Genomic DNA, 20,128 nt, shown 5'->3' on the forward strand with positions numbered 1-20,128 from the left:
GCATTTAATGCATTCCCCATTTAGACGGTTATAATGCACAGGGAGATAGACAAAAATAAACAGTGCATAGATAAGAAAACAAACACAGTACAGTATAAAATCCTAATGGCATCAAAAACTGAACAACATTTGAAGGGAAACAAAGGAACAGTCTTTTGCAAGATGAATTGAAACATTTACAAAACAGGAAAACAGTTACTCCCAACAGATATAAGATATCAATATTTACATTAAACATGAGTGCAATCTTTGAAGCAATTGTCTTAAAATAGAAAAGCAAAATGTGTTTTTCAGATATATACAGTAAAATGTATTTACATGTAAAGACATCATTATCAACTGAAGAGTTGGTGTCAATATAATTAGACAGAAAGTAGAAATGTAACTAACAGGTCTCAGACAGATAGACATACTCAAGTTTGCTCCAGGAGCAAGCCATGATGAACTGATTAAGGGACTTCTCACTTGTTACAATAAATAATTCAAATTCACAAATTCTGCTACTCGTTAATATCTCAGCAGATTATTGAACTCTAAAAAATCAATGTCAGCTACCTTTTAGTTGACAGCAGAGTTAAGGATGTGGCAATTCCCTGCAGCCAGGCATGAGGTCAGGGAGTCATGGGGTTGTAGAGTCATGTTGTGTGATGGTCTGTGTGAAAATGCTGCTACTACAGCATAGATTGAGCCACTCCAGTCATCCATGGTACCAGAGGGAGCGCTTCTAAATCTAACTCATAACCCATCATTAAAGTCATCATTATTGGGAGAAGACTCCTTTTGTCTCCACATTCTGGTGAGTTGCAGCTCCCTGTCAACCATGGACAGGGCGTTGTGTGGGGACTGCAGGTGTTTCCATGTGTAACATTCTATGCCCGGAGAATGGTACCTGCAGCTGTGTATGTGTAAGGACAGTTGTAGTGACAGACACATGAGTCGATCACCATAACAGGGTAGATCCGGTACCGCCCTCGCGGGCAGCGGAAGGCCATTCGGACCGTGTGGGTTTGGTAGGGGGTGCAGCAGCGAGAGTCAGAACACAGGCTACAGTACTTAAGCCGGTAGGCACGTGTGCTGTAACATCCTCTGTGTTCCAGTCGCTCTGGCAATGCGGCTCGGTAGCTGGATTCACACCGACCTATCCCCTGGAACACACAGCAAAAATGTCCCATCAGCCCGCTGTCTGCCCCTGGGAAGAACTCTCTCACTGAACGCAAGTGCTTGTTCTGTTTATCCATCCAAAGGTATGCATGCCCAGTTGTAAATAGTTGTCTAAATTGGAAAATTAGCAATATTCATGGGTTTAACAAATACAGGTGGCATACACAATTAAACCGTAAACATATTTCACACTTACACTGTGATAGATATAACAAATATTCAGTACTAATATTGTCCTGAATGTCAGACTGTGAATTTCCTGTAAAATGGATGAGCAGCCTTTAATAATGGGCTGGCCCATGACTCAGTTTGACCATGAAAACAGTTTGCAGTGTCAGATCAGCATTTCAAGTTGAATATCATAGTTGTGTTTGAATATTTTGTGTCCTTAAATGTGCGTATATACTGTGTTTTTCACTACAAAACTGAAAAGTTTGAGGAAAATTACTCTGCGGAAGTAACAGAGGGAGGTGTTTCTTCAAATAACCACAAGAGGGCAAAGTCACCAAAAATAAGTCATCCCACAAAGCGGCACAAAAACAGTATTATTTTTGAAGGATGACATGAAATTGCCTATAAACAGCAGAGGGCAACGCTAAGAGCCTCTGTTTCAAGAACTCAAACAAAGATTTATACAGTGCTCTTAACAAGAGAACTGTCCCAGAGGGCACCCCTGGCAAAGTCCAGTTTCATTGAACTTGAAGCAGTGAGGGTGAAAATAGAGTTCAGTGATACAGAGGACAAGACCAAAGAAGAAAAAACAGAGCAGACAGTACTGGGAAAAATAAGGCATAAGCTATATTTGGACTAAACTCAATATCTGAAAAGGTGATTCTATGAGGAAATATAAGTATATAAGTCTCCAGATCTCCAATTTAACACTCAATACCTTTACTTCCTCTCCTCACTCATGTTAAGAGACCCCATAATCCACTGGAATCTGTATTGTCAAGAACAGGATGTGCAGCCACTCACCATGTGGATCCGGCGACGAGCAGCCTGGCAGGGGCGGACCTGACAGAGCCGGGTCTGCCTCTCCAGGCGACAGGCCCAGTTCCTGTTGGAAACTCGGTAGGAGACCCCGGGCCCACAGCTGCGGGAGCAGGCGCTCCACTCTGTGCTCTGTTCTATGCAGTTGGAGGCGGCGTTCTGGTTCGGACCCAATAAGCGCGGCCGAGTCCCGTCCGGCCTGCTGGCTGGAGCACCGCACAACACAAGGGGGCACTGTTACACAGTCCAAGGACTTCAGCACATTCGCAAAATGATGTAAGAGCGCGTTGAACACATTCCATGCTATTGAATCATATGGTGACATATAGAGGCGTCTCCCCATTCCAAAAGGTTTATGTCACCTGAATGGTTTCATCATGCTCAATTAGATAAGACTTCCTCATTTGTTTTACCAAAAGGAAGCCACACCCTCAACATGCTATTTCTGTCTATTGTATTTAAAAAGAAACCTTTTAAATCAGAAATAAAGGCCAGGCACAGCACCAAACATTTCACCAAACATTCAAGTACTTAAAAATCTGCCATGTAAAGACTATCCATTTGGTGTTTGCTTGGTACGTCCAACTGAAATTTTCATTTAAAAAGATAGACTTAATTGCCATTTTTAACCTGGTATTATGTTTAATGGTCAGTTTGAGTTAAATAAATGATAATTCAATATGTGCTAATCTTATGGCGGATGGCAGGTGTGATTAAAGATATCCACAGTGGCTGTCACTTCATATGTGCTCGTTGTCACAGTGCATCACCACCTCCCTCTATAGAAGTGACAGGTGTTGTCTCCTGCACTGGGACCATGCTTCTTAACCCACTCATTGTCACTCACTATCAGGAATGCCTGATATGATCATGCTGTTGATGGATTTTTATGTAGTAATTTATCTTGTCATTTATGTGACACAAAACTGGTACTGGCTCCAACAAAGCAATTCAAACAACCTGAGCTTTTGAGAGAATTTCCCTTGATCAATTGAGTGTTAAGATGAAACAGCTTGTGGGGTAAACTGCTCAAATTCATGCATTGCTCTTTGCCAACTCTCAGATCTGCACAGGTCCTTAAGCCAGGGGTGAATGGGATGCAAACAGGACCCATATCTACTAAACATGACCCATTCCTATCCCTTCCACCAATCAGCAAACAGAAAGCCATCATTATACATACCATAGTCTATGTGAACTAACAGCAATGCTAGCTACATACCTGCCATAACAAGAACAAAAACCTGAATCCAGGTTTGAATCTGAGCTGTGTCATTAACCAGCAACAAACAAGACAGCGAAACACAATCGGTTTCACTGGGGAAGGGTGGCCAGGGTCTGCTTGGCCAGGGTCTGCTTGCCTTGACGCTGTGGCTTATAAGGCACCTGCAAGTCATTCAGATGATGTCAGTGGAGATGCACCAGTCCTCCAATTGGCATTTGCTTCCCTGTCATGTACTGTGGTACTTGGCTTTGTGTAGCTGTTTTGGAGGATTGCATTTTTCTTGTTTCAGCACTACTGCATAAGCAAAGGGGATTTATAAAGAGGCAAGCTTACTCTAGCACAACTGCCATTTCCAAATTGGGTAAAAACAAAAATACTAAAATGCAACCCCCAATCAAAAGCACCATATCACCGCCAGAAATGTCATGTGTCTAAATGCAAGCAATTGTTGGAGGCTATAAGAAGACATTTTGCATGTCTTCAGATTTTATATGGAAAATAATATGTAAATCAAAATCGTGATAATTGTCTTGGCTTCTATGTCATGAAAAAAAATTCTGAAACCTGATCAATCTGTTCCATCTGCATTCTGGTTTTGTACAGAGCTCGCTGGGGCACAATAAACTTTGCAAGGGAACACTCTGTACAAAATGTTCTGACCAAATTGACACTGCATAACATTGTCTAAAATACGAAATGTTTTTGAGAACAGCAGTTTTGCTAACCTCCCATCAGGACTGTTTTAGACTTCCTTTTTTTCCCTCTTTTTTGAGTATGTTAGGTAATACAGACTTGAGTCTTCTAATGAGTCATGGAAACTGGAATCCTGGAAGGGCTAAATTTGGGAGGCACGCATGTTATTTTGGAGGGATATTTTATTTCCCCTCACTAGAATAAAAAGACAGCTCTGTGTCCTTGAAAGGCCAGTGAAAGGACATGTGGTCATCTAATTTGCTGTTGTAGCTTCAGCTGTTTTTTTGCTGTTCCCACTGCAGCTTGGTAAACAAACAGGGCTGTTTTTCATGTGAGCGGAAGGCTCGCATGCTTCATGCTAAACCAACAGTTTTCACAGTAGGTCCTCATGCTTATCAGCAGCATAAAAGGACTAAAACACAATTACAGTACATCGCCATACAATTTTGATCATTCTCACCAGAGAGAGGCAGTAAAGACTTGTACATTTCTGTTCTTCTTTGATCTTTGGAGTATATTGTGTCATTCATTTTCACAGCAGATGTCACTATCCAGTAGTCGTTAAAACCATGCTGACAGTATATATCATCCATTTATACAGTTGGACATTGACTGATGTACCTTGCGCAAAAGTACAGCAGGTGTGCCTTGGATAGGATTTGGATCTAAAACTTCCTTTTTGCATGTCAGGTTCACTAACCGCTACAGGTAACCTGCGGGCAATATCGTCATTACGGTGATGCCGTACCTGCCAGAGCATCCTGAAGGACAGTGTTGTCCATGTTCTCGCACACCCACTCCTTGCAGCACTTCCCAGGCAGCTGAACGTGCTGGGGGTTCGGGCAGTCAGGGCTGGGCAGGCGAACGTCCATCCTGCACAGGGGCACGCAGGTCACGCCCCCTCCCGAGCAGCGGCACTGCGTGGCGCAGGAGGGCTGGAACACCTGCCCCTCCTGGTAGGTCACGCCGTTCAGCTCGCAGCCCAGCTCCTCCTGGCCTGGCAACACCGGGAAACAGGAAGCCGCTTTCAGCTCATCGCTCCGCCACAGGTGTCAAAGGTCAGATGCGCCTCCCTTCCCGTCAGGAAGCTCCGCATTCTGATCTGGGGAGTATGCCTGCGAGACCCTGGGAAGGCGCGCTCAGTGGCCGCGTCGGGGGTAGCGCCTCAGCATTGCGCACTGTGTGTTTTACGCTGCGTGGGGTGTCGTGGGCATTGCGCGTTACATGCGGTATGTTGTGTGTGCTGTTATGGGAATTGCGTGTTACTTGAGGTATGCTGTGTTTGGTGCACTGGGTGTGGTGCACTATGTGTGGTATGCTGTGTGTGGTGTCATGCGAGTTGTGTGTTATGAGAGGTATGTTGTGCATGGTGCAATGGGTGTTGTGTACTATGTGTGGTATGCTATGTGTAGCAGTGGGTGTTGTGTGTTACATAGTATTATGTGGTACATTGAGTATTGTGTAAGGTATGATATGTGTGGTGTGCTGTTTGTTGTGCATGGCACATTATGTGTTCTGCATTAACTGTTGTGTATGGTACATTACATGTGGCTCATTACATGTGGTACAATGCAGTGAGTGTTGTATGGTGCACATTGTGTCTTCTGAGAAGTGAGGACTGAAATCATTGGTTCTGTCGTGTTGCCTGCTTGTCTGTTACTAGCAGGGGTTTGACGTCAAGATGTTTTAACATCAGCCTGGGATTCAGAATTGCTGATGTACAGGATTTTAGTCAAAGGCCCACGGAAGTCCACTGAGGTGACACCAAGCAGGGGTCATGTTTGTTCTGGACCTCCACTGCTATGATAGCAAGCCTGCTGTAGCTGATTCACCTCCACACCTGTAGCCCCTTGTTCTCTACTTATTCTCAAAGAAAGGTTATGTGAAAACTGCATTAATAGCATGTGCTTCCTTCAGATGGCGGTACTCACTGATGCACTCTCCGGGCCCCCCCGGGAAGCTGGCGCTGTAGTCGCACTGCAGACCCCGCTGGCTGTCGCACACGTACTTCTCATCGCACGCCTCACCCCTCTGCCTGGCACACACCTGGCAGCAGCGGCACCCATCCAAGATAAGAGGCACTCCCGCGGGGCAAAGGGGCACCGTTCTGGGGCAGTAACATGGGCCTCCACAAAGCTGGCAGCTGACCTGACCCAAGAACGATTACCACCATCATCATCATCATCATCATTATAATCACTATCATATTCATCATCATCATCATAACCATCAGAATCATCATCATCATTATAATCATCAGAATCATCATCACTATCATCATGATCATGATCACATTTATCATTATCAGCATCATCTTCATAACTAAGTCAGCTTTGCTTGTCATTTGAACAAAACTATAAACACAAAAGTTTGAGAATCCTGACCACTACATCTTATCAGCTGGCATTGACTAAACTTATTGGTCCGCTTTGTTTTCATAATCAAAGATTCAGTGAAGGTGAAGGGCCACAACAAAACAGGATGGAGCTCTACATACAACTCAGATGCACAGACAATACTATCCAATTAATCCTTATTGTTCATTCCATTTTATTTATTCTCACATTTTAGCTGTTTTGAGCAGTGACCGCCACTTATTGTCAAAGACATTGTAAAGGAATGCTGCCACAATCCCACAAATCTGAGAACACTTCCTCCACAGGCTAAACATGTTTTCAATCAGATGTTGGAAATGCAGCCAAAACCACAGACTGAAGTTAGATATGAAGACCTGCACTGTGTTATTCATTTAGAGAAACAGAACAGATCATTTTTCAACCCTGGCCACTGGGGCTGAAAAGCAAAATAACTTTACGGGATTATGGGTAGAAATGACTCATATGTGCACACACTCACAAACACAAGTGTCTATAGCTAGAATGAACTTCACAACTGCTACAGAACTGCAAACATGATGCAAAATTATTTCTTACATACATAATTTTTCCCTATGGTCTACTGACGACAAGATGTCTAAAAAATCCTTTCAGTGCAACCTGAGAAAAAATATTATATCAGATTCAAACTTTTCTATTTCCTCCTTCCACAATTATGTTCCTCTCCCAGCCTTCCCAACATCCCAGGAGTCCTGCAAATTCCAGCAATTTAACACCAGCATACTGAGCCGGTGTTAAATTGCTCCTTTTTTCTGCAGTGGGAGAAAGCAGTCGGCCGCTCACCTGCGTGAACAGATAAAGAAACAGGGCGCAGGTGGCGGCACGCTGTCCTGAGCGTCTCTCCATTAGGACCAGCTGGCTGAGACTGGAACACGGTGCTGCTGCTCCCGCTGCTGTTTGCAAAGCGGCCGGGGCAAGTTCACCCTGGCATTTATAAGGTCCAACCTCTGATGTCACCGGCTGGCTGCCGTGTAAACGGCCACTGGACAAGGATCAGAAATGTTTCAAATTCCACATCCCTGTTTCCCATTTCCACTCACTTCCAGCCAGTTTCTGTCTTTTTTTCACTCCCTCATGGTGCTAAGTTTAAACAACACAACATGAACAGAAACCCCGCAGCTGAGAGAGAGGCAATATTTCACAAAGTGTGTGTTTACACAATTATCACAGCCTTGTCTCCTTTATGCTTTAGGTATTTTTTTTCCCACAGGGTTCTCTTCTTGGACCTCACTTTTTCTCTCTATATACATTACCCCTTGGAGAGCCTATAAGGAAACATGGTGTCAATATCCACAGCTATGATCTGCAATGTTACTGCAAAGTATAAATCACAGGAAGGTCAAATGGTGCAAAGATCATGGTAGCATGACTAGGTAATACCAGATGAAAACACATTTTTTGCCTCAGAAGTTTGACCATACTGAAAATTCTGCTTCTTCTCAGCTTCACATTGGCTCATTGATGAAATGCCATAGCTTGTCTTAAATGTGATGCCTTTTCTTTAACTTCAAAAGCAGAGGTTAGGGTGATATTATCCACGGCACTCTTTCTGGAATGTCATTAAATGCGTGTCCAAAGTGGTCTTTGCAAAACTAAAATACTTCTCTTTCAAAGATGCAGAAAAGCTCATGCACATCTTCTCAAGACTAGGTTATTGCAATACTATACTGTCTGTCTGCTATATTTTGTCCACTCCCCGATTAGTTAAGAATGGTATTTGAAGGATATAAAAAATGAAGCAAAAGAACAATCAGATTCTACCTGGCCTAGGTTTTCTTCATGTTAAATATAGAGCAGACCTCAAAATTTGGCTCCTTGCATACAATGCACAAAAAGTGCCAGCACCATACCTGAATGATCTTATTATTCCATTCCAGTAATCCTGCTAAAAAATTACAGTCATAGGCAGCTGCTTCATAGCTAACTCACTGCTTCTGGCTACAGCACTCCTAAATACTGGAATGACTTGTCTAATCATGCATGGGAATCAAATTCTGTCTCAGTATGTAAGTATTCTGTCACAATATTCAACCTCTTAAGTTTTTTAAGGTAAAAAACCCCATGTCTCCTTCATGTGTTCTGCATTTACCCATAGCTATTACACCATGGTTTAATTTTTGCTGAGGTATCCACAGTACAGCACCTTGGTGGGGGCTTTAATCATATGAAGCACACTCCTACACTCCTACTATCCCACACTCCTGGGATAGTCACATCCTGAATCACATCCTGAAGCAGTTATAAATCCTTTACTCCCAGATAATCTGCTCGTCTGTGTTTATATTTAGGTAAGAGGAGGGGCATGGGTTGGATATGACAAATGCAGAGATGGCTGGGTGCAGATTTTGCTTTCAGTCTGGCCTGGACTTGGCAGTCTGTCATACCCGGGTGATGGCTTCAATATCTCAGTCTGAATTCCCTGGAACTTTAATGCTCTCTTGACTCAGGACCTGCCCGATAAGCTCCATGTTACTGGAAAAGGGGTAGGTCTCTTTTCAGAGATTAGGTGATCAGAGACAAGAAAATATTGTGTTTTAAATTTGCTTCCTACACATCGCTAGGGAATTACTAAAGCAATGCCCCAACACTTCCTCCAAGTACCCAACAATGGTAAACTGTGTCTTCAGTTTCAGGGAAAGTTGTTTGGTTAGGATTTATCTAAAATGAACAAATAACATACAGAGTGTTATGTCTTGTTATATTTCAGTGTTGAGTCAATATTTTTAATGGAATTGATGAATTATGTGTACAAAAAGGTAACCACAGTGATAGCTTTTTGGTGTATTTCTGATTAAGCAAGTCAATAATGGTCTGCCCATCTGAACAGGTAGTAGTTGTCTTTCACACTGGTGTCTCTGGCCTTGTTGTGAGAAATTGTCCTGAACCTGACCCCTGTCTGTGACAGTCCATTCAAATAAATATGACGCTCATGTCGACATCAAACAGATAAACAACTGCTTTTTCTGTAAAAGACAGAAGAGCAAACACTTCTGGAACATAATGTGAGTTCCTGAGAGGGCATGTGGAAACAGTACAGAGATGGCATGGTGTCACCCAGCAACGACAGAAGACAAAAACTCCAAAAAACAAAGACCCAGCCTCAAGAAAGGTCACTTGTCCAAGGTTTGTGGGTGTGGGCAAGGGATGGTAGCCTGACTGGAAAAGTACCTGCTGAACATTGGCTTTTAGAACCACAGAGAACTTCAGGTTATTCTCTAAAAATGCAAACTTCTGGCCAAATGAATATGACCCTTTTAGAAAACACAAGAATACTCAATCAAAATATTGACACTATGAATCAAGTGCGCTCTGAAACATGATGAATGAACATGCCAAATGTTAAACGCGCATTCAAGTTGGAGTAGCACAGAAGTGCAACCCTGGTAAATGAAAAATGAATAAAAAAAATGGGAGACATGGATTAGCAATGTGGTTTTCAGTCTGACAGTGGACTGCTCCAGAGAGCAAGCAAGTCTGTGGTGGGAATGCTGATATCACATAACCCAGGATTCAATACAGTCAGTCAAAAAAAGTTCAAAAAGCATAATTCAAAGCATACTAGCTGGTGTCAATAGGATAATGCACCTTGACTTGAATTTTAAAGCATGCATGTGAAGTTCCCACCAAATATACTATATGTTAAAGAGACTTTCATCAAATTTGTAAGAAAAGCATAGCATGACATATAGCTGTCAGGGAGAACACAGACAGGCTGAGACTAAAACACAAACTCCACAAGTTGAAGGTACTTTTAGAAATGTATGCTGAATAAATGCACAATTTGTATCTGCAAGACAGCCATTCGTTAGTTAGCTTACAAGACATGAAATGTTTATGCATATATTGAATAGTGAAACATTAAACTGGATAAAACCAGATGTCTTAAACTGATGTCATCCCAAAGCATGATGGGAAAGATCAAAGTTTGGGAAACTCTATATACTCAAAATGCTGCATGTAATTTTGACAGAGCTGAATAACAGAAACAACTGAACTGCCAGCATTGCTGCCTTTTGAACCACAGACTGGAGAATCTGCCGTTTATTAAACATGAATTTCTCTGATACAACCTCAAAGCTCCCCCCAGGATCTAGGGAGTTTCTGAATGTGATGCATCATTTCAAATTCTTTCCTTTCATAAACATTCCTTAATCAAAAACACAGCCACCTGTATTTGCTGAAAAAATGACAGATGAAGACTGTACTCTTGACCGACTTCTCGTAAATCCATGTGGTGAGACTGGAAAGGCCACAGCAAGGAAATATATATGAGCTTTCAGAAGAGGAGCGAGTGTACAGTACATTGAGTGGGGGTCTGGATCCTGTTTAAACCGGTCCACATGCTCACTTCTCACAGCCAATTTGGCTTAATTTCCCTCTCTGTTTGTACAAGGGTGCATGAAAGGTATTGGGTTGAATATAGCTCTAGACAGAAGAGGAAGTTCATCAGTCTTAAAAATATGCATTCGTAATTCAGGTGGGACCTGTGTGGGTTAGCCAGCCACAACAGACGTGGAGTGGATTTGTATTTGCTCTCAGAAGTCTAACTTGGCAGAGTCTTCTGTATGTTCTAATGGTCTGCAAAAATTGATTTCTGGACCATTAAGCAGTAATACTGTAACTGTTTATGCATAACGTACATTGGACAGAGATTTCAGTTCAAAAATAACCTGTCCAGTCAAAAAGAATGTCAAATAGGCTGTGCTGAAAGCAACCTAAACCCATCATAATATTTGTCTAACAAATGACACAAAAGCGTGGTAAGATAAACATTGATCAAAGCAACAAGACCACAGATTGAGCACATTATGCGCCAAAACACTGTAATTATGTCACTGGAATGTCTAAAAATGTCTGAAATAATTTTTGAGAAGATGACTCTTGTGGTTTGTAGTGTTATAAAATGTTTCCAAATATTTGTGCTAGCAGAGATCCCCACATACTTGAGTGCTCTGGGACTTTCAAATGACTTTAATTTGGAGTACTTTTAATGTAAACCTTTACACAATGTCATGCCCTCATACAGCTTGTGATTGGGTCACATGGGTGGGCTGCCATGTTGTATCTAGGAGTAGCTGTATCAAGACTATCATTTTTTTCATTTCTCAAGCATAGGTGCTTTACTGAAGCAATCCATGTTGAGAACCTTGCTCAAGGGTGTAATGGCAGTGTTCAAAGTGGGATTTAAACTTGTAGCTTCCGCAGGTTCCCTCACTGCTATGCCACACTGGCACCCAGAGGTTCGCGTGTTATGCAAGGAGTTGGATATCCATGGTGTTTTTCATTCCCCACAGTTCCCAACCTAGAACAACCTTCCAAAGATAACCGACCAAAACCAACATTCTTCTCACGGTAGCCCCTCTACTGTGGGACAAAACTGATCCCTCTTTTTTGTCTCCTTTTCACTAAATAGCCTAAAAATGCATGGGAAAACCTACCAGATCTTCTTGGTGCAGTGGAAAGGGTCGCTTCATTTTCTGTTGCTAGACTGTGAATCATTAAAAAGAAACTGAGAGTAAACATACCTGTGGGTACACACTGTCCCAAATAATCCCATTTAACATCTTTGCAGGTCTGTATCAGCTATATACAGATTGTTCCAAAAAAGAGGAATCTCAAGTATAATTCTTAATTGGTCTTTGAGGCTTGGCACTCTACTCCTCTGAAACAACAGTTACATTTTTCCTGGCAGTTGCTCCTTGAGACTGCCAAATGTACTTGTGTGCTCAGAGCTATGATTTATGTGACGTTACACTTCAGAGGTGATGAACCGTGAGAGCAAATTAACTTTTAATATTAACACCCATAATAACACTGACCACTTAAAAGATGGCTATTCCCATGTGACATGACCTTTTTGAGAGTATTTCCTGTTAATTCATTGTTCCAGTAAGTCACACAAAACTGAGGCAATGCCGGTCACCATAGACCCTCTGCCAACTTCTTAAGTCTCCTCAAAACATTTTCATTCCAGAGACACTCTCCACAGTTCTGACAGGTTCCTTGTTGTTGGTTGATAGAAACTGAGCTGCAGTCCAGCTTCAGTTCCACATTTTTCACAGCTAACAAGCTCGAAGTCAACTCCACATATCCTGGAATCATTGCAAATTAAATCTGCTTCTGGAGTACACACTCAAACAGTTCTGTAAACTGAAAACATAAGCTTCTCTTAAAAATATACCTTTCATTTCTTTGAAGCTGACCATCTCCATTAGATCTTGAATTTTTATAGTTTCCCTTGTACCAAAGAAAGAGTATTGCTTTCCTCTAAGCTTCAAAGAAACAAATCGGTCTCCAGGGCTTTAGCTATTTTCCTGCCAGTGTGTCTGCACTCTACAATCATGTTCGAACCACTACACCATGACTCAGCTCCAACTTTCTCCTTACACCCATTCTGAATCATCAATCTCTTCCTTGTGTTTGACAGCATTGACCGTAAACTACACATTAAATTGAGCTCTGGCAAATCACTAGAAAATTGGTCATGCATGGCCAAACACTGAAAAGCTCCAAGTATGTTTGACAGTAGTACAGCATCATAAAAGCAGTTTTCCAGTCATGCAAAACTGAAGAGAAATTAAGTGTTTCATGCAAAACATGCCACATCTTAGCAGACCTGCAAAAGGTTACTAAGATGCTACACCTGGATACAATGATGTAAAATATTGCAGGGATTGTCATGTGATTGTCTTCTTGAACCAAATGGAGATGCTAATGGTATTCATGAGAAACGCTGCTTGATCTTATTTAAACAAAAAATAAATGTTCATTTTGATTTCATAAAAAAAAAAAAAAAAAAGTTTATCTCTTATGTAGAGAGGAATTGCAGCATATGTAATGCGGTAATAGCACTTATATAAAAAGGCACTTTCACCCCTTTTATGAGCACAAATGTTCTTTTTTAAAATATTTTTCTAATTCCAGCTGTGGTCCAGATGTGCCGATCTATGTGGCCACACAGCTCTCCAACACCAAGGACCCTGGCAGCCAAGAAGTTTGCGCTGACAGGAAATGACACCTGGATTCCGAGCATTTTAGCTGGAAGTGTGAAAATCCCACTGGCCTGTCACAGGAAAGCCCTGACTGTCCTGAGCAAGGGTCACCGGATGACGTTGGACAGAGGGACTGTGCACACAGTTCGTAAAATAGCAAGCACTGTCACCACCCACACCCCTCCACCCACCTCCTCTGACAGCTTTTTGAGAAATGAAGAGCACCGAACTGCACAAGCATTCGATATTAAAGCATGCAAGATGGGGGTTTTATTGCTCCGAAGCAAAAGCACCCCAATTAAATTATTGTTAGCTACTTGTCATTCCAGTCAAGAGTAGGAGTGTCTGTGGGACAGGCATACAGCAAAGTCGGAGCAACTAACCAGAGGCCAGTAAAGTTCATGGCCAGCATACTTCTTGTCTGAGAAGCTTTGCAAAACTAGGCCAACAGAATTACTTCTCCTGTTTTCAGTGATCCCTCTTAAAAATGTAAGAATACCAAAACATTGAAGATGCTAATTCAAATGGTTGGACCTGACATCTGTTTAAGTCAGACCAGTTCTGGAAAAAGTGTTGTGTTTTGAAACACACGTGTAGTTATTTGCCAGTCTGTTGCGTGTACTGTGGCTTCACATGTGTTAACTGTATGCTAATATGCTGAACCATTTCCTAATTGCCTGCACCCTTATTGTATTTTCTGTTCAAACTGTGGAAGGGATATCATCTTTCACTGACAATAAGAGATAGGATTTAATCTAAACAGATCAAATAAATACTTCATGTAATAAAAATTTTAGCAGAGGATAATGAGATTCTAAACACATTCTCATGTCATTCAGAAATGGGCAGAAAATAATATACTGGGACTCATCATCTGTTGGCAGTTACCCAAAATGCAACTTTTGAGGTGACATTTTGTTACAAAATGGCAAGATACTTATTCAACAGTTTTTTTGAATTTTTCTGTATCGGTTTTTAATGAGGGATACAGTACTGCCACTTTGTGAAAGACTGGAGTAGAATCATGGCCAGTATATGATCCTGGCCCTGTGGGGGCAATTGGCCTTACTACAGAGAGAAATCCCACACATTGAAACTTCAGTAACAGTTTACATTAAGGTCCCATCAATGAAACTTCAATGCAGATTATTATCATTTATTACTGCTAATAACAGCAATGTATTGTTTTGCAGTGCCTGTCTGACAGCAGATACAGCTCATCACTTAAAAATTATTTCTGAATGCTTGAACATCAATACAGCAATATAGCTGACATTTTCAGAGCCATGTAAGAAGTGAGTCATCGTACATAGCTATAGGACTTTATTTATTGTTCACAAATTAATGGTTGTTGAGCCCATAATATAAAGTGTTACCAAAGGTAATTTGTGCATAGAACACACTCTTCAGATCCTATATCTAGTTCAGTTTTCTTTATTCATAAAGGACACTGGTTCAACCATAACTGCACATTACAAAATGACTATGATGGAGAAAATTACTGTATATGTGATGTACAAGTTGATAAAAGGCACATTCACCTGACTGTTCCACCTTTTTCTTTACTTTTCATACATGCAGCATTAATATTCAGATATATATTTACTCATTCATTCAGAACTCTATTATAAGTCCACAAGAAATAATTAAGGTGTTCCACATTGTCATTGGCAGCAAATACATCAAAAGAAGAATCTACTGTGGTGGGCGAACTTTTTTTTAAGAAAAGATAAGGTAGTGGACTATCACCAAACACACTGGTGACTTGTAGAAAATAGTCAGCTGTTCTACCTTCTCTAAGGTCCTCTTTGGGCTTTGCCTTCAGTCCGTCTCAAGCAAGATGCAGGTCTCAAACAACAATGCTGCTAATCTAGTAGAGTTCTGCTCAACACTGCCCTCTGTTCACCCTGTCTCCATTTAGAAGACTTAAGGCTTTACATATTCTTCTAAGGAGGGCTGCTTATGGAAAGTTTATTGCATAGCCATATAAATAGACAAAAGCAATCACTGGACACCTAAACCAACAACAACACTTGTCCGTTTCTCACCAATTGTCACCACTGCTAAAAATATGAATGGAGTAAACAAATAAGGCATAAGGCCTCAGTTCATCTCTGAGACCACTTCCTTACAAACGGTAGCCTGTGTCAATATTTTTAGCGGAGTATGCATGTTTACTCCAAGGGAAGCAATTTACTCAACACTTCTAAAACACAGTGGTACCCAAAAGTCTGGGGTTTGTTTGACAAAAAGAACTTTCGTCTTTCATTTGCAAACACTCTCATTTTATTATTTTCTTTGTGTGGTCAGTTCTGTCAGACAACTTGAAGCAGTAGTGTAGCTGGTGGTAAGAGAAGATGATGATGATGACAATTTACAGAAAGGTGCTTTTTTGCTTCTTTGAGCAGGTTAATGAAGCCAAAAAGATATTACACTGGTCTGTATGCAGGCCAAATAATACACTCATTTGTCTTTTTTCAGGGAACAGTAACCATGGAAGTGACTATTTCAACACATTCACACATTTACTTTGTTATTTCAGAAATCGACATGGAAGGGTCCACGTTTAGCTCAAACAAAGAGTGATTGCCAATAATTTCCACGAATGGTAAAACAAAAGAGCCACAATTAAATGCTTATTACCCTTTTACACAAATGTTTGCAACTGGGATAAAATGTGAGGGTAGATTTGGTCTTAGGGTTAATATTTACAAAGTTCTTTATCTTGGTGCAATGCTTCAAAAATCATGAGCTGGGATCCTTCAGTTCAAGTGTCACATTGTTAAGATAAAACAGGAAGAGCTATGATAAGATTTGAGGAAGGTCATGGAAGTTCACACTACTACACTGCTAAGGAAAATGTCAAATAAATATTGTAACCAGTCACCCTCTCTCATTTAAATTGTGTGGAATCTGCTAATATGACTCTAACCACTATTAATATATAAGCACACACAGAAGCTCAATGAGACGTAGTAAAACCAAAATCCTTGGACTGACCCATGCCTAAGGCCTACAGCATGTAGCATGTCCATTCACTGATTGTTACCCTTCCTCACTCTGTAAAAAGGAGTCATATAGAGCCTTTGGTCTTTCGCCACCTTCTGTTTTTATTCAGAAGCTTTTTCCAACATAATATAGATTCTAATATGTGCCCACATTGTGTGCAGCAAATGCCATTATGGGTCTGACCGCTGAAGGGAGAAATATTTTAAATCTATGTCTGGCAGCCCTGCCAAAACTATGGTGCTAGCCTCAAAAATGACTCTGTTTCTGTACCACAGCCTACAAATTGCCCACAGCATACAAATTGCGCTACCATAATCCTTTATCAACTGTGGTTTTACCATCCACAGGCCTCATGTACCCACAGTTTCTCATATATACCATTTTGTATAACACCTATGGTAGTTAGGAGTTTTATTTGACTGCAGTTTAGAGCTCCTCTAGAGGTTAAAACCAGAAATCACTCATGTCCATGAATTCAAAGTTGAGGTGCTTGTTAGCCTCACACATGGGGAGAACAGGATCAGTGGGGAACCTTGGAGGAGGTAAACAAATTGATTGGACTATTTTCTGTCCTCCACCCAACATTGTGACCCATGTTATGTGGTGGTCACATCAATGTACTGTTTATTCTCTTATCAAATGTTGTTCTGTTGCAGGATGACCCTTGTGGGCTGCATTGCTGAAAGTTCAAATATGGTGAACCTTGACTTGGTTGCTGACCCTGTTGTTATGGCTACATTCCAGAAGGTTGAAAAACTGTGCAATAGTAGCGAGGTAACTAGCCGATGTTAGATAGCTAGTTGACAAGATAAGCCCTATGTGTCAACATAAAAATGTAGGCCAATTATTTGAAAAAAATCTCTCTGTAAAGCTTCCAATAATAACAACCAATTAAACAAGGAAAATGTGTGGTTGAAAATAGCAGCTCAGTCAAAATTCCCTTGAATGTAGCTGGCTGATTTGTAAGTTGTTTAAGCCTAAAGTACATCAGCTAGAGAAAGCTGATGTACAGTTAGACTTGCCTTTCTAATAGTTGTGAGGAGTAAAACAGCAGACATACTGTAAAGGAGATTTTATGCTGATTCTACAGCTGTTGTGTCTATGCTGACAATATGTTTGCTGCTTCTTCGACGATGGTTTGTGTTTACAGTTCTTACAAACAACTGCAACCACTTTCTATACCACACAACTATTGAACATTGCTGTTGTAGTGTAACCCAGACTTTAGATCCATTATAAAAAGTGAAGCCACAAAAACACATGTGCAGTTGGTGGCATCTAAAGAGGAAATGACTCCACTTTCTTGCTTTTAATATCTTTATATGAAAATTTAATATTTTGTTATGTTAGTTGAACCTGTATAGTTTGTCATTATTTTATTGCATGCTTAGTGAAGGAACTGGCAACAGTTAGGCTTTGGTCATGAACACACCCCCACTGTTGGATGGGGATTGCTGCATAGGGGTGTGGCAAAACAGATCTAGTCTAAGGCTAAGATTCAATGTAAGTTTTATCAATTCATTAAGTCAGTTAAATAATACTTACGATGTGTTAGGAGCTCAGAGGTGGCAAGCAGTAACAGAAGCCTGCATGTAAGTGATCAAAAATAATTAAACCAAAACATTTGCATAACTGTGTTCTTTCAAAATTGAAGGACAAGGTAAACTGCTGTTGGGTTGAATTTTACTGTAAGACTAAAATGTAAGGGAAAGAAATATAAATGGGTAACTGCGTGCTTCAGCTCCAGCTGAGGAGTGTGAGAATTCAACAGATGACAGAGGGTGACTCACAGGTTCATGGACAAATGGACTCATGAATCTGGTTCCCATTTGATCACTGGCAAAAACAAGGAGAAACACCCCAACAGAACAGGGCTACAGTGTTGACCTTGGCGTTCCCTTCAAGCTCCCCTCTGTGTCCTTAACCCTGACTCACCTTACTTCCTGAGTTGAGGGAGTGAGAACATGTCTGCAACCTGTATCATCGACAATGTGTGAAAAATGCTTTCGGCCACACAGTAAATTAACAAGGCTAAATTCCCTGCTGCCAGATTAACAAGGGGGCACAGGGCCAACAGCAACCTCGTCTGGTGGCAGGATCTATGCATCAGTCTTTTCGTACTGTCAGTAAACTGCAAGATCGCCCCCAGAAAGCTGTGCTGTGTTTGCTGCATGCAGCAGTTACAATGGCCTATGACTCTTCTAGGTAACATAACAAAAGCTGTCCTTTTACAGTGAATAAAATCATAAGCCATCAAAGGCTCATTACAGAGTAACATTACTGAGCTCTTATACACTTTGACCTCCAGCAGGCTGTGTAAAATATAGCATTTCACTAACTTTTCCTAACTTACTGTGAAATGAAGAAAAGTAAATAAAATGTGTCTCTACTCTCAAAAGGTGCTACTCAGCACAAATCAACATTTGGAATTTCTGGTCCCATAACTTTGGCTAAAGGCATGAGTGGACATGATTTAACACATTGTATAAAAGATCCAGACATTTGTTAGAGTTGTTGCAGTCTCTCCCTTTAATATAAAGATATGTAGCTACACATAGGAAAATGTATGTAATTCACACAAGCCAACCAGCTAGCAACCTTATTATATATATATATATTTACTTTTTTTCTACAACTAGTCACTCATGCAAGAAGAAATCTGGTTTGCCAAGATTAACAGCTAGCTAGCCATACTCTTAAATTGATGGGAATTTTTTTCTCATTGTTTTGGTATAGTTTGCCAGCTAGCCAGCCAATGTTAGTCAAATTTAAAGAAAAAGAAAGAGGGGTGACAGGGAATTCAGATCATGATTGATTAATAATTGACAGTATAGATATAAATATAGCTGGCTAATTAGCTATTTAGCAATGTTAAGAGCCTCTTCCTATTCCCTATGGTTTACCTGACTGTGTAGCAGGTTACTGCTCACCTTCAAATCACCTGAGTAAGTCACAACATGTTAGTGGAAAATTTATAACAAGTGGGAATGCATTACATTGAGATACATTGATCCACCAGCTAATTAAAAACAGAGACCCTTTTTAGATGGTTATGTGTGCTTGGTGTAAGGGAAATGCTAAATAAAATATAAAACTCTGAAAATATTTTTATAATCCATATAGATAAATACAGACATATAAAGCTATACATTCACTCAGTTTTTCCCACCTGAAAATCATATGTTCCATAACCTCTGGAAATGTTTTTAACAGGACATTGGTGTCATCTTTAATCTTTATTTTTTATTTAATTACATTGTGGGTATTACAGAAAGTTCCTGCTGTCATCATTCTGACCTCTAGTGGCTCTCACACAAAATTACAGGATGAGATATGGGGCATTGCAGAGTTCAGTTCCTTCGATGCCCATGAAATACATAAACTTAAACAAGGAGTTACAAGGGTTCAGCTGAAAATGTGTTAGGGTTAGGGATAGGGTTTTGAAACAGGAGTTAAAGGGCAGAATAGGAAGGTGGGAAAGGACAGTGAAATAGACTGTGAAGGATATAGGGACGGTATTGTGGCATTTACCACACATAATTGCATTATGCTGTCGATGCCAATAATGCAGTATATTTTTAAATCTTGTATTCTTAAATTTCATGTGTCTGTTCATATGCCTGGATTTTTACTGCATCCTAAGAAAACCCCCATGCTCAGTG

At 40.8% G+C, this 20,128-nt stretch overlaps 1 protein-coding gene across 1 annotated transcript; it reads right to left on the minus strand.

The window, feature by feature from the left end:
- Window positions 1-395: 395 nt before the first annotated feature.
- ccn5 (cellular communication network factor 5) lies at window positions 396-7,355 on the minus strand. Its single transcript, XM_036533931.1, has 5 exons — window positions 7,249-7,355; window positions 6,001-6,217; window positions 4,818-5,066; window positions 2,137-2,357; window positions 396-1,145 (listed from the first exon to the last, which is right to left on the minus strand). Exons 1-5 carry the CDS (start codon window positions 7,309-7,311, stop codon window positions 870-872), a joined length of 1,026 nt encoding a protein of 341 aa, XP_036389824.1. The 5' UTR covers window positions 7,312-7,355; the 3' UTR covers window positions 396-869.
- Between the last annotated feature and the right edge of the window lie 12,773 nt (window positions 7,356-20,128).

The sequence above is a fragment of the Megalops cyprinoides genome, chromosome 7 (assembly GCF_013368585.1).
Source record: "Megalops cyprinoides isolate fMegCyp1 chromosome 7, fMegCyp1.pri, whole genome shotgun sequence".
NCBI classification, from domain to species: domain Eukaryota; kingdom Metazoa; phylum Chordata; class Actinopteri; order Elopiformes; family Megalopidae; genus Megalops; species Megalops cyprinoides.

Excerpts from the sequence above, each read along its gene's own strand:
- ccn5 (XM_036533931.1), bottom strand. The coding sequence starts at position 7,311 with ATGGAGAGACGCTCAGGACAGCGTGCCGCCACCTGCGCCCTGTTTCTT. Across the intron at positions 5,067-6,000 it reads GGGGCCCGGAGAGTGCATCA|GCCAGGAGGAGCTGGGCTGC; the intron begins GTGAGTACCGCC and ends CGGTGTTGCCAG. Across the intron at positions 2,358-4,817 it reads CCTTCAGGATGCTCTGGCAG|CCAGCAGGCCGGACGGGACT; the intron begins GTACGGCATCAC and ends GCGGTGCTCCAG.